The sequence below is a fragment of the Thalia democratica genome, chromosome 2 (genome assembly GCF_965202585.1).
Source record: "Thalia democratica chromosome 2, ktThaDemo2.hap1.1, whole genome shotgun sequence".
NCBI classification, from domain to species: Eukaryota; Metazoa; Chordata; class Thaliacea; order Salpida; family Salpidae; genus Thalia; species Thalia democratica.
Genome location: NC_139166.1, coordinates 27714788 through 27727525, shown reverse-complemented (window position 1 = coordinate 27727525; position 12738 = coordinate 27714788). Strand labels below are relative to the sequence as shown.

Sequence of the window (12738 nt, the reverse complement as noted above, 5' to 3'; positions counted from 1 at the left end):
CTTATTTCTACATATCATCTATTTCTATATACAGGGTTGCCACTCGGTCAGGAAATCAGGAAAAGTCAGGAAATATTTAAAAAAATGACAAAAGTCAGGAAAAGTCAGGAAAAAATGGGGGGTTTTGAAATAAAGTCAGTAAAAGTCAGGAAATTTTATAAAAAAAAAAAAAAACAGATTTTATCAGTTTAAATTTACAAAATTCCTTGTTTTTCAAAGCCTTCAAATGGTAAAAATTGATTAAAAGTCCTTTAAAGTCAGTAAAAAATTCCAAAATTTTCCTGAAAATTTACAAAAATATTTAATTTTATATCCAATGCCTTCACCTGGTATAAATTAGTAAAATATCCTTTATAAAAGTGCAAAATTTTTTTATTACATATTGAACAAGTTCCCTACTTGAACAAGCATATTTTGTAAGCTTTTTAGTATTGATGATCTGTAGAAAGGACACTTTCATAGTGAAACTGTGATATATACACAAAAATTGTAAAAGTTCCTTATATGTCATTTGTTTATCTAAATACATTTATACTAGGAAATCCTAAAAAAATTGTGTCTTTTTTCAGAAAAGCTGTGTTTATAAGGTGATAATACAAGTATTTTGCTGATAGAGCTGTTTATTACAAACATCAATCATACACAGATGGTTTAAGTGATGTACTGGAAGTTTGATGATAGAAGTAGCAAAAAACTGTTGTTTTTAACCTGTATCAAAATTAGATTGAAAGCTTAATATAGTTTCAAGTGTAAGATTATGTATTTTAGAATAAGTTTAATTTAAGAGTATGATTTAGAAAAGTCAGGAAAATTTTGGTAAAAAGTCAGGAAAAGTCGGGAAATTTTTCTCAGCTTGATCAGTGGCAACCATGTATATATCATACTACATATCATCTTGTATATTTCAACAAGATAAATGCTAGTTGTCAATCTTAAATGTTCACTAAAAACTGGCCATGTTAAGTCCAAAAAGGAAGTCTAAAATTTTTTGAATTTGAAAATTAATCATAGTTTAAAATGAAACCTTATTACATAGTCAGAACTATGAGTTAGTTTTAATAGATAAATTAATTTTTTGATGAGTCATTTTTGTAAGAATTTTCTCATATAATAGGGTTGCCTGGAAAACTGAAAAAACCTAGAATTAGACAATTTAGGCTAAAAAACTTGTAAAGACCTGGAATTTTGAACAAAATCACCAGGAAACCCATAAAAAAACCTGAAGTTTTAAACAATTTTTACATAAGTAGTAAAATTTTGTTTTGACAAAGAATCTATCATATAGAATTTTTTTTTATAATAAATAAAATTACTCAACATTAAAAACACATTTCTAGTAGCTTTACAGTATCTTTTCAATGTTGTTATACTATTTAAGGGCATAGGGGGGGGTAAACACCCTTTTTTGGTTTTTTACTTTATTTTGTATAGTTTTTGCTAAGCTACAAGATGCTTTTTACAGATTTTACAAATTCAAAATAACTTATGAGATATAGCCGGTCAAAGTCGGAGGCAACAATAGGAACCTTATGGGAGGCGCAAACTAAAATGGCAAATAACTAGAAATCACTAAAAATCTATCTCCTCCTACGTTTTTTGAGATAACTACCTCAAACTTTCAGGAAATGTTCCTTGCAATATTTAGAAAATTCTGTCGGAACAGAATTAAAAAAAAATAAAAAACAAAAATTTTATAACAAAAAAACTAAAAAAAAATGTTTTTTTTTGTTTATTTTTTATATAATTTTTTTATTTTTTAATTTTTAAAAAATTCCTTCCGACAGAATTTTCTAAATATATCAAGGAACATTTCCTGAAAATTTGAGGTAGTTATCTCAAAAAACATAGGAGAAGATAGATTTTTAGTAAAATAGTCTATTTTTGACGTTTTAGTTTGCCCCTCCCATAAGGTTCCTATTGCTGCCTCTGACTTTGACAGGCTATATCTCAAAAATTATTTTGAATTTGTAAAATCTGTAAAAAGCATCTTGTAGCTTAGTAAAAACTATATAAAATAAGATAAAAAACCAAAAAAGGGTGTTTACCCCCCCTATGCCCTTAACACAAATTTCCTAAAATCCAGTGGCAACCTTTATGATGAGTCTAACAAACACCAATTTTCTTAAATATTTGATAATTAACTAATTTAGTAATTAATGTTATAATGACATTATCATGTTCTTAGTGAACATTTAAGAGTAAGTTTAATTAAAAAAAATATTTTTTAAAGATCAAAATTATATGTTTGTAGGCATTTGCTTTAATACAGCCAAAAACTTCAATTAATATTAGCTTGTTTAATAAAAGTTCTGTTTATGCCACTTAATACTAATAATTAACTTGAGATAGTTATGATATATTAGTAAAACACTACCTGTTTTAGTCTGACTCAAGCCAAATATGGAAAAAGTTTTAGACTTAACTCTAGCTAATAATTTTTTGTGTGAAAGCTGATGGGGTTGCCTCACAGTTGGGCCAACTCTTATGTTTTATGAATTAAATTAATATTTTTCTTATAACTTATATTATTATTGAGGTATAAATTCCTAATAATGTTAATTGTTTTTGAAAATGTGATGAACTTCATACAGGGTTGCCACTTGACCTGGAAAAAACCTGGAATTTGACAATTTAGACGAAAAAAAAAACCAGGAAAAAGTTTTGAAGAAAAATCAATAAAAAAACCTGGTAAAACCTGGAGTTTTAAACAATTTTTACATGTTAAGTAGAAAAATTTTGATTTGACTCAAAAAATCTACCATATAGATGAACATTTTTGTCATCATCATTTTTATTAAAAAACATATTTAATGTAACTTAACAGTATCTTTTAAATGTTTTTATACTATTTAACACAGCTTTTACCTAAAACTCACATTAAGACTAAAAATAGACCCTAAAATGAATAATTTAAAAAACCTGGAGGTAATTCTGAAAACCTGAAATTTTTTTTTGAAAAAACAAGTGGCAACCCTGTTTTTAATTAAAATTTTATTTTTAAAAATAAAAAAAATCCTGCACCCAATCTTTTTTAAATTTAATAATGGACTTTCTGTGAAAACTTAAAGAAGATAGATTAAAAAATAAAGGAGAAGATAAATTAGTAATGAAATAAACTTTTTTGACGTTTTTGGTTTGTGCCTTCCATAAGAAACTTATTGAGGTCACCAACTTAGACTGCTCATATCTCTAAATCTACTTAGTTTTTTTAAGGGGTTAAAAATGTCTAATAGCTCAGATAAAACTATAAAATAAGATGAACTTGTAAAAATCAAGGTAGACTTCCCATATGCCTTAAGTAATTAAAAAAAGAAGTTAAAAAATATTAAACAAAAAGTAAAACTATGGAGGTCAAAGCAAAGTTGTAATGAAAATTAATAAATAGATAAGACAAAATGTAGCACTTTAGATGGAAATGAATAAATAATATAGGAATGAAACAGTCTTTTATTCACTTATAAAGTTTGTGCCTTCCATAAAGAATATTGAACTTACTAACTTTAGTTGTTTATATATCTCAAAAATTACTTAAAACTTGTTTGAATAGTAAAAATTGTAAAAGTTGAAGGACCTCTACACTCTCAACTTCGGTAAATTTAAAAAATATATTAATACCTGACAAATTTAACTTCCTGATATAAATAGCTAGTTACCCCTAGGTATAAAAAGAAGTTTTCATTTTGACAAACAAATTTAAATGGTTGATAACTATTCTGAAAATAAACTGAAAATCTAAGCAAAATAGATAATTAAAATCCTGAAAGCCACATATTTATAAAAGCTGTTTTTTATAGTTTTTATCAAACCTTAGTTTGATCCCTTATATTTTGCAAAAAAAAGATTTGTCTATTTTGATAAAGTCTTGAAAATATTGAAATCTACAAATTATGAGTTAATATTAAAATAGTTGACTGAACTATGTAGGACCTTAAATTAAACTTGAGTCATTGGTGCCATTGAATTATTTTAAAATTTTTCTTCAGTTAAAATTTAAAGAAAATTTTAACCATAAGTTAGATGAATTATTTGATAATGAAAAAAATTCTTCAACTCCAAAAGAATAGCAATCCATTATCATTTACAAACTCAAATAAATAAATGTTTACTTAACTACCTGAAACAATTCTAGTAAAGAGTAAATTGTTTTATCATATACTGAAACAGAAAGAAGTCAAATTTATTTTAGCATACAATATGCAGGGTTGCCACAAAACTTGGAATATGACAAATTAGACTCAAAAAAGATTGAGAAATTTTAAAGAAATCTGGAATTTTAAACAAAAATTACTAAAAAATCAAATAAAGTTTATTGTAATAATTTTTTTATTTAAGTCAACAGTATAAAAAATAAGGTTATCACTCCCTTGGTTTAAGCAGGCCACTAAGTTACTGAATTAAAATTTTAAAAGACTTTAAAATAACACCAGTTTTTTGGCAAAATTTTTAACTTTGTTTTTTCTTATTTAAAAGATATGTTCATTAACGCTGATGTTTAAATACTAATATACTCTTAACCTAGATTTAGAATTACTGAAATTAAATACTATTTTCTCAAAATTAGGTTTAGTTTTATGATCACTTAGGTAAGATATTCTGCAAAATGTGGATAAAAAAAAAGCTGTTTTTATAAGTGTGCACTTGTTAATTAATTAAGCATGTTGTTTTGTTAAAGTTTTCTTATAAATGATTAACACAAAAAAAATAAAGAAAGTTTAAAAATTTTTTTTTTGTTTTTTAGTGGTATAAATTTTATTTTTAAACTTTAATTTTTCATCTAACAAAATTTTCTAAATATTGCAAGAAAACATCCTGGAAGTTTGGGATAATTATCTCTAAAAGCGCATGAGATAGACTTATAGAGAAAGTTTTGCCTTTTTAGCTTGCATCCCATAAGGAGCTTATTGTAGTCTCCAACTTTGACCAGCTATATCTCAAAAATTATTTAGTTTCAAAAATCTGTAAAAAGCAACTTGTATCTGAGTAAACTTAATAAATTAAGACTAAATTGTGAAAAAATCAATTACCCCCCTATGCCGTTAATTTTATACTCAAAGTATGTATTACCAAAGTGTATTAAAAATATAACTCTTGAAAAAAGTTCTAACATTAACCACTTAAAAGTACTTAGTGTTACATACTTTGTTTACAGATTTTTGAAACTCTAAATAACTTGAGATATAGTTAATAACATTGTTTATTATTAAGTTAATATTAAACTCTAAATGTTTGAGTATAAATGCTTGGTAAGCAAAGGTATATCTTTAAGGCACAAGTTTTTCTTTTTACTGTTTAATTTGACCTTCTTTAAGGAACCTATTGAACTCTCCTGAATTTTTACCCTTATATCCCAAAAACTAGTTTGAGTTTTAGATAACACTAAAAACAACTGCTAGCTAGGTAAAAGGTTTTAAAAATTACTTTAATAGGTAAAAAAACCCCATTGGCCTTAAGAAAAAATAGTATGAATAAAAGTCATTTAATTTAAGGGTTAGTTTTTAGGGTATTCTGTTCAACTGCTAATTTAGATGAATTTGAAAAGGTTGTATAGTAAATAAATGTTCAGTATTTAATCTATTTGTATTAGTTAAAATTTAATGATGTTTAGTTTGTATACAAAATTGTATTTTAAATCTCCTCTGCTTTTGTGCACACTAAACTTGAATAAAAATACTATGCACCCATGGTCAATACTTCCCAATAATATGCATAACATCTTTTATTTGCTCCATAAAAATTGCAGGATGTTTAGTGTAGGTTTAAGCATGAAGTTTGTGCACCTTAAACATTCATGTATACAAAAGTAAATTTTGTGCACACTGAAAAAACCACTGGTCTATTTAATGCATAGGTTAAATGCTAACCACAAGCATGCAACACTGGGCAACAAAAGAAAACAATATTTTTTTCTTAAAGTAGATGAAAGTAAATAGGTTTCAAAAGAAAATTAATTTTATAATTTAGAGCAGGATTTCCCAAATTTTTTTTTCATAGGCCCATTATAAAAATTAAAGCTATGGCCCTGTCTAACAAAATTTTTCATAAAACCAAGGGGGGATTTCTGAGATGTTTAGTTAAATTTTTTAAATATTTATTAAACTTTGTTTTCTACATTTATTGTAACAAAAATGTTAAATTTTTTCTGATTATGTTTAATTTTAATAATATTTTATAGGATTATTAATAAACAAAATCAAAATGTCAGCTGATCCCCGTGCCTACCCACTTGCAGACAACAGTCTCACCAAGAAAATATTTGATATTGTTGAATCTGCCAGCAATGCTAAACAATTGAGGAAGGGAGCTAATGAAGCTACCAAGACCTTAAACAGAGGACAGTCAAAGCTCATCATCATGGCAGCTGATGCTAACCCACTTGAGATTTTGTTGCATCTTCCTTTGTTGTGTGAAGACAAGAATGTACCTTACATCTTTGTGTCTTCAAAGGAAGCTCTTGGACGTGCCTGCCAAGTTTCAAGGCAAGTTGTTGCTTGTTCCATTCTCCAGAAGGATGGAAGCGGATTGGACGGACAACTTGAGCAGATCGTTGGTTCCATTGAAAAGCTTCTCATTTAAGAACTGCTGCTACATACTAACACTCAATTATAGTTGTTAAATACTAGGGTCTTTTAATTCTCTTTGTTTAAGATTTAAATTGCTTAAATTTTGAGTTTTTGGTATGATATTTTTGATCTTAATAAATGTTAAACTTTTTAAGAAGTGATAAAGTTTTGAAGACCCTGTAACTTTAATTAGGTTTATTTTGTGTAATACAATGATGTTTGCGCAATTTCATAGAATAAATTAAAATTGTATAGGAAATTTGATGAAGTTTATATATAAACGCCCATTAGTGTTTAGTAAATAATAGTTTTCAACAGATTTAAATAATGAGTGAAAGGTATAGCTTTTCTCTTACAACCTTTAGGTTAGTTCAACTGTTATAGGTAACTATATTTTAAATTTAGTATTATGATAAACCTAAACAAAATTTAAGTCTGAATTAAAAGATTTAAGTTGCAAAAAAAAAAAAAAAATATTTTTATATAAGTGAGTGTAGTCGTTAATGTATTGCTTAAAATTTATGCATCAAATATAGTTAACATCCACATAAGATTAGATTCATATCCCAGTTATGTATTGAATACTTTATCCAGTTTATTTTATCTTTTATATCATTAATGATTTTTCAATGAAAAGATAAATGTATGCCAAATATTATGTTGTATGATTCTGTCTATATACTAAATAGAAATGCGTTAATGACATAGTAACTTTCTATTCAAATTGTTTTTAATATATTTTAGTTTTGCTTAAGTATAAATACTCAACGACAGGGATCGGCCAACTGTGGCCCACGGGCCACATTAAAAATTTTGTTCAGCTAGTTTAATATAGTAATATTTTCGAAAACACAAAAATAAAATTTTAGTGTTATATTTAAAGGATATTCTATCGCCTAATTTTTTTTTGTTCAAAAAAATTGTCTTTAAATATGTTCTTTAAATCACAAAGAAAAACGTTCCTTTTTGACCTGCCGACCCCTGCTCTACGAATTACTATTAATGTTAGGAGTATAAATAAGATTGACAAAATTACGAAAGTTATTTTAAGTCAAAGTTATGATAGATATTTTAATTTGATAGAATATATCCCTGGTGTTCATTAAGTAAAAAATGAACACCTTTGTATCTATACATCTTTGTTTGTGTTTTAAAAAAAGTTTAAAGGAAAAATTCTTACATCTAAAATTGTATATAAAACTATATTTATAAAAGAACTTTTTTGTGGTTATAACAAACAAAAACAAATTATTCAAAATTTTTTTTAACTTGAAAATACATCTGAATAAATAATATTTTAGACAGCTTTTGAAATATAATTAATGATAAGAAATTTTGATTATGGATAAAAAACGCACCATTTCTGTTTATTTGTAAAAATAAGTTAAATACCATTGTATCAGTTCTCTTTCGTAATAAAAATAATAAATAAAAACTACTGTATGAATAATAAGTTTTAGTTCAATTAAACAGTCCAAGTGGTAAATTGGTGCAGATTGAGTATGCATTGAATGCTGTCACGTCAGGAGCTCCTTCAGTGGGTATCAAAGCCACCAATGGAGTTGTCATTGCGGCAGAGAAAAAGCAAAAATCTGTACTGTACGATGAAGACTCCATTCACAAAGTTGAAATGATTACTGACAACATTGGCATGATATACAGTGGAATGGGACCTGATTATAGGTAAAATGTTTTAGAACTTGTTTTGTGTTTTAATTTCTCTTGGCTATTCACTATTTAGGGTTGTCAAAAAACCTGGAAACCTTGAATTTGACAATTTAGGCTAAAAAACATGAAATTTTGAACGAAATTACTAAAAAATCCTGGAATTTTTAACAACTTGAGTAGTAAAATTTTTATTTGACTCAAAAAATCTATCATATAGATGAAATATTTTTGTCATCATCAACAATTTTTTTAGTTAAATACACATTTAAAGTAGCTTAATAGTATCTTTTTAATGTTTTTATACTATTTAACACAGTTTCTTACCTTAAACGTAACTTATTACTAAAAATTGACCCAAAAATGTGTACTTTTAAAAACCTGGAGGAAATTTTGAAAACCTGGAAAAAAATTTTCCAAATACATTTTGCAACCCTGACTATTTTCTGTGTATTTATAACCAAGTCAGCTAATTTTTAGTCTAACAAATGTTTGAAATAAGTTCCAAGTTTAAGATTTACATTCTAGGTATAAAGTTTTTGGAACTAGAAATTTAATTTAGTACACTAAGGTGCTTAAAAAGAATGATGTATAATAGTTAAAATATTATAAATGGTGTGTATATATTTTGTTTTTATATTTGAATGTTCCATCTGCAATAAAAATGAGATATTTTAACTACTTATTATATTAGTTTTGTATCATTTTAACATGTTAAAACATAAATTTTTGAAATCTTCATCTTATTGTAACAATTGATTATCTAAAAAGTTTAGAACACATTCTTCAAGTTTTTATGAATCGTCTTTGTTGACGGAACAGTTTCATTAAAACGAGTCAAAATGTGTTAAATCAGTCTACCGGTTGTGCGATTGAAAACTTCTTCATTTGAAGGAATGTTTATAAACAGCACAATGGACATATTTTATAAATTATTTTTGAAATTTATTACTAACTCCAAGTACCTAATTAAAATACACAAATTTTATATTAGTGCTATTTTTAATAATTATAAAGAATTTCAAAATTTATTGTGATTTTTTAATTTATATTTAATTAAACTAAATATTTATCTGTAACACACAGAAAACAATTTTCAGAGTTCTACTCACAAGAGCAAGAAAGATAGCACAGGTTTACACAAAAAAGTTTGGTGAAAGCATTCCCACCATTCAATTAGTTCAAAAGGTCGCTAACGTTATGCAGGAATACACACAGAGCGGGTTTGAAACTTTCTGAATCATTACACTGGTTTACTTCAAGACAAAAATTAAATGAGTCTTTGTTTTGACTAAAAATTTGACCTTCCTTTTGAAATTAAAAAACAATATTATAACAACTGGTGCTAGAATGATATTTTTTAAGCAACAATTTTTTTATATTATTAATACAAAACCAAACAAAAAAACTTGAAGACTTTAAAAATTTTAGTTACACTGTCTACAAGTCTAAATGTTTTTTACTTTAAACACAACTTGAATTTGATAAAGTCAAACATTAACTTGATCAAATAAAATAACTTAAAAGGAACTACAAAATACTTTTTGCACATTGTAATTAAATGAGGGTGTGTTTTTATAATTTTTTTACTATTCTATTATCTAACTAACTAATGAATAAATAGCTTTCCTAGGCTTAAAATAAATTGAGGGTTAAACTTTTATTTATTTAGTCTTTAGACCGGATATAACTCGTTGGGCTAAAATTGATTTTAAAAGTTTTTTTTTGGAATTTTTGAATTATTTTTGTAAAATAATAAGAATTCATATCATCAATCCTATCTGTTATGCGAATACTTATCTGCTTAATATTATATAATTAAAAAATTAAATAATTTAGTAATAATAATTAATAATTATAATTAAAATAGTATATTTTACTTATTGCTAACTGTCTATAATGGTTTCTCCCAATGAATGTATTTGAAAATTTACACATTCTTCAAGTTTTTATGAATCGTCTTTGTTGACGGAACAGTTTCATTAAAACGAGTCAAAATGTGTTAAATCAGTCTACCGGTTGTGCGATTGAAAACTTCTTCATTTGAAAGAATGTTTATAAACAGCACAATGGACATTACTCTTGTCATCTTTAAATAAAAATCGGACTTCCACAAGTTGGTTGTCAACAACTTAAATATTTTTGGTTATTAAATATTTAATGAAATTAAATTTTTTTAAGTTTCCAATACAATATTTTAGAGGAGTGCGCCCGTTTGGAGTTTCCTTGTTAATTTGTGGATTTGATGATGGAAAGCCCTATTTGTTTCAATGCGATCCGTCTGTTAGTTAAATGTTTTTGTAATTATGACAAGTACCAACATTTTATTGATTTGAAATATTTTAAATTAGTATTGAAATGTTTTAAATTATTGAAGTGTTTAGTATTTTGTGTTAGTGATTAGCGTGAATTAAATTTTTTAACTTATGGAAATAAACGTGTATTTATGAAAACAGGGAGCCTACTTCGCATGGAAAGCAACTGCTCTTGGTAAAAATCATCTTAATGGAAAAACTTTCCTTGAAAAAAGGTTTGTTTTGCAAGATTTATGCTGTTTGTTTGTCTATACGCGTATTATTATTAAATTGCGATGTAATTTAAATATAAATACTATTTTCCCGCTTTTAAAACTGCATCAAATTTTTTAAGTACACAAAATTGCATTTTTTGTTGTAACTAAGTTATCATCAGCTTCTTTGTTAAACGTAAATAAAAGTTAGATAATTTATAAAAACATAGTGCAATATAAACTTGACTTAAATATTGATTCATTTCAAAAAATTACACATTCTTCAAGTTTTTATGAATCGTCTTACTTGACGAAACAGTTTCATTAAAACGAGTCAAAATGTGTTAAATCAGTCTACCGGTTGTGCGATTGAAAACTTCTTCATTTGAAAGAATGTTTATAAACAGCACAATGGACATATTTTATAAATTATTTTTAAAATTTATACATAACTTGTATTTTTTTTGTTATTTGTACTGATTGGTAATCGAAAACTGCACTTCGACCAAAAAATATTAGGGATTTTATAGAAAGTTTCTAAAATTAAACTAAGATCTAAAATAAATTTCCGGTATGCCGTTTTTTGTTTAAAACTTTCGTTTAGCCTAACTTAGTATTTTTTTAGTAAAATAACTTCAATATATACGTTTTTATTAAATATCATTTCACTCAAGCAAACTTAAAGCATATAAAGTGCTATAGAGATTTAGTTATTTAGAAATAAATAAAACTAAATTTAATCAGTTGCATAATTTTTTCAAGTATCCTTATACAGCTAAATTCGTTATATATTGGTATTTGTTTTGGTCAATAGTAGAGAAAAAAAAGTTTAGCCTTGTGCATAGGTTTTGAATAAATGAAAGCTAAGTTAAAAAATTAAAACACTTAAGTTTTAGAACTTAGACCTTAATAATAAAAAGTCTCAGTAGTACTAATTCTGTATTATATTAGTGGGTTTTAATTAAAATACAACGTTTTAAAAAGTTGCTTTGTTTCTAATTGTAGAACTTATTTTTTACACAGATACTCGGAAGAATTAGAACTAGAAGATGCAGTCCACACAGCTATAATTACTCTTAAAGTAAGATTTGTTATTATATTGAACACTTTTTTAATGACTGAGTAAAATTATTAGAAATTAGAGTGTTTTATTATGATTACTTCAAATTTGGGATGTGTTAATCAAAATTTTATGCCGAAAATCCAAATGAGTTATAATCAGCTTAATTACAATTACAAAAAACTTGTTAAATTGCCAATTTTTTACGATTTTTGTAATACCTAAATCAGTGTTAAGTTTATATTTTGGGTACCGAAAATCATGTGGTTGCATTTGTTAATGGCAAACTATTTTTCAACAGGAATCATTTGAAGGTGTAATGGACTCAAAGAATATTGAAATCGGTATTGCGAACAAGGACGGGTTCAAGAGGCTGGAACCATCTGAAGTAGCCGATTATCTGGCATCCATTGCTTAATTGTTGAATTATTATTTTTCAAAACATTATTTATCTTTACTTATAGCAATAAAATGAAAAATAAAACTGGTCGATTCTAATTAATTAGAAGTTGTAAAATCAAAAGATCTCCCGAAAGAATACACTGCGTTTTTCAAACCTTTTTGTACTGTTATTTTTTTCTGTTTAATAAATTTGTCTTTGTTGAAGCTCTAGATCTATTATCTAGTCTAGTTGTAACAAAATTATATAAAGCCATTTGATATATGTATTTTTGAGTAAATCTATTTTTTAAATATTTAGCTGGGATTAAATTTTATTAATTTTATAAACTAAATTGAAGTACATAGTTGTATTTTATTTAAGTAGAATAAGTTATTTTTTGCTATAAACTATTAATATCCTAGCAAAATTATCAAGCAACTCCTACAATATTTGTCCACCACAAAGCCTGACTTTTAGATTGGCTCTACTATGCATAATATAAATACGAGGTTTATATCCTTGTTCAGAAGTCGGCAGGTCGAAAAAGGAACGATTTTAATGT

At 26.0% G+C, this 12738-nt stretch overlaps 2 protein-coding genes across 2 annotated transcripts; both read left to right on the top strand.

Moving 5' to 3' along the window:
- The first annotated feature begins 6176 nt into the window (after positions 1-6176).
- Positions 6177-6590, top strand: LOC145829209 (NHP2-like protein 1). The gene has a single exon (XM_082936942.1). It carries the CDS (start codon positions 6196-6198, stop codon positions 6571-6573), a length of 378 nt encoding a protein of 125 aa, XP_082793068.1. The 5' UTR covers positions 6177-6195; the 3' UTR covers positions 6574-6590.
- Positions 6591-6750: 160 nt separating this feature from the next.
- LOC145829208 (proteasome subunit alpha type-2-like) lies at positions 6751-12400 on the top strand. The gene is made up of 7 exons (XM_082936941.1): positions 6751-6925; positions 8034-8243; positions 9326-9448; positions 10427-10508; positions 10682-10755; positions 11758-11815; positions 12096-12400. Exons 1-7 carry the CDS (start codon positions 6888-6890, stop codon positions 12210-12212), a joined length of 702 nt encoding a protein of 233 aa, XP_082793067.1. The 5' UTR covers positions 6751-6887; the 3' UTR covers positions 12213-12400.
- The last annotated feature ends 338 nt before the right edge of the window (positions 12401-12738 follow it).

Bases quoted from the DNA above. Each gene is read 5' to 3' on its own strand.
- LOC145829208 (XM_082936941.1), top strand. From the start codon at position 6,888: ATGAGTGAAAGGTATAGCTTTTCTCTTACAACCTTTAG. The intron at 6,926-8,033 runs GTTAGTTCAACT...TCAATTAAACAG, and splicing joins TTTTCTCTTACAACCTTTAG to TCCAAGTGGTAAATTGGTGC. The intron at 8,244-9,325 runs GTAAAATGTTTT...AACAATTTTCAG, and splicing joins GGAATGGGACCTGATTATAG to AGTTCTACTCACAAGAGCAA.
- LOC145829209 (XM_082936942.1), top strand. From the start codon at position 6,196: ATGTCAGCTGATCCCCGTGCCTACCCACTTGCAGACAACAGTCTCACC.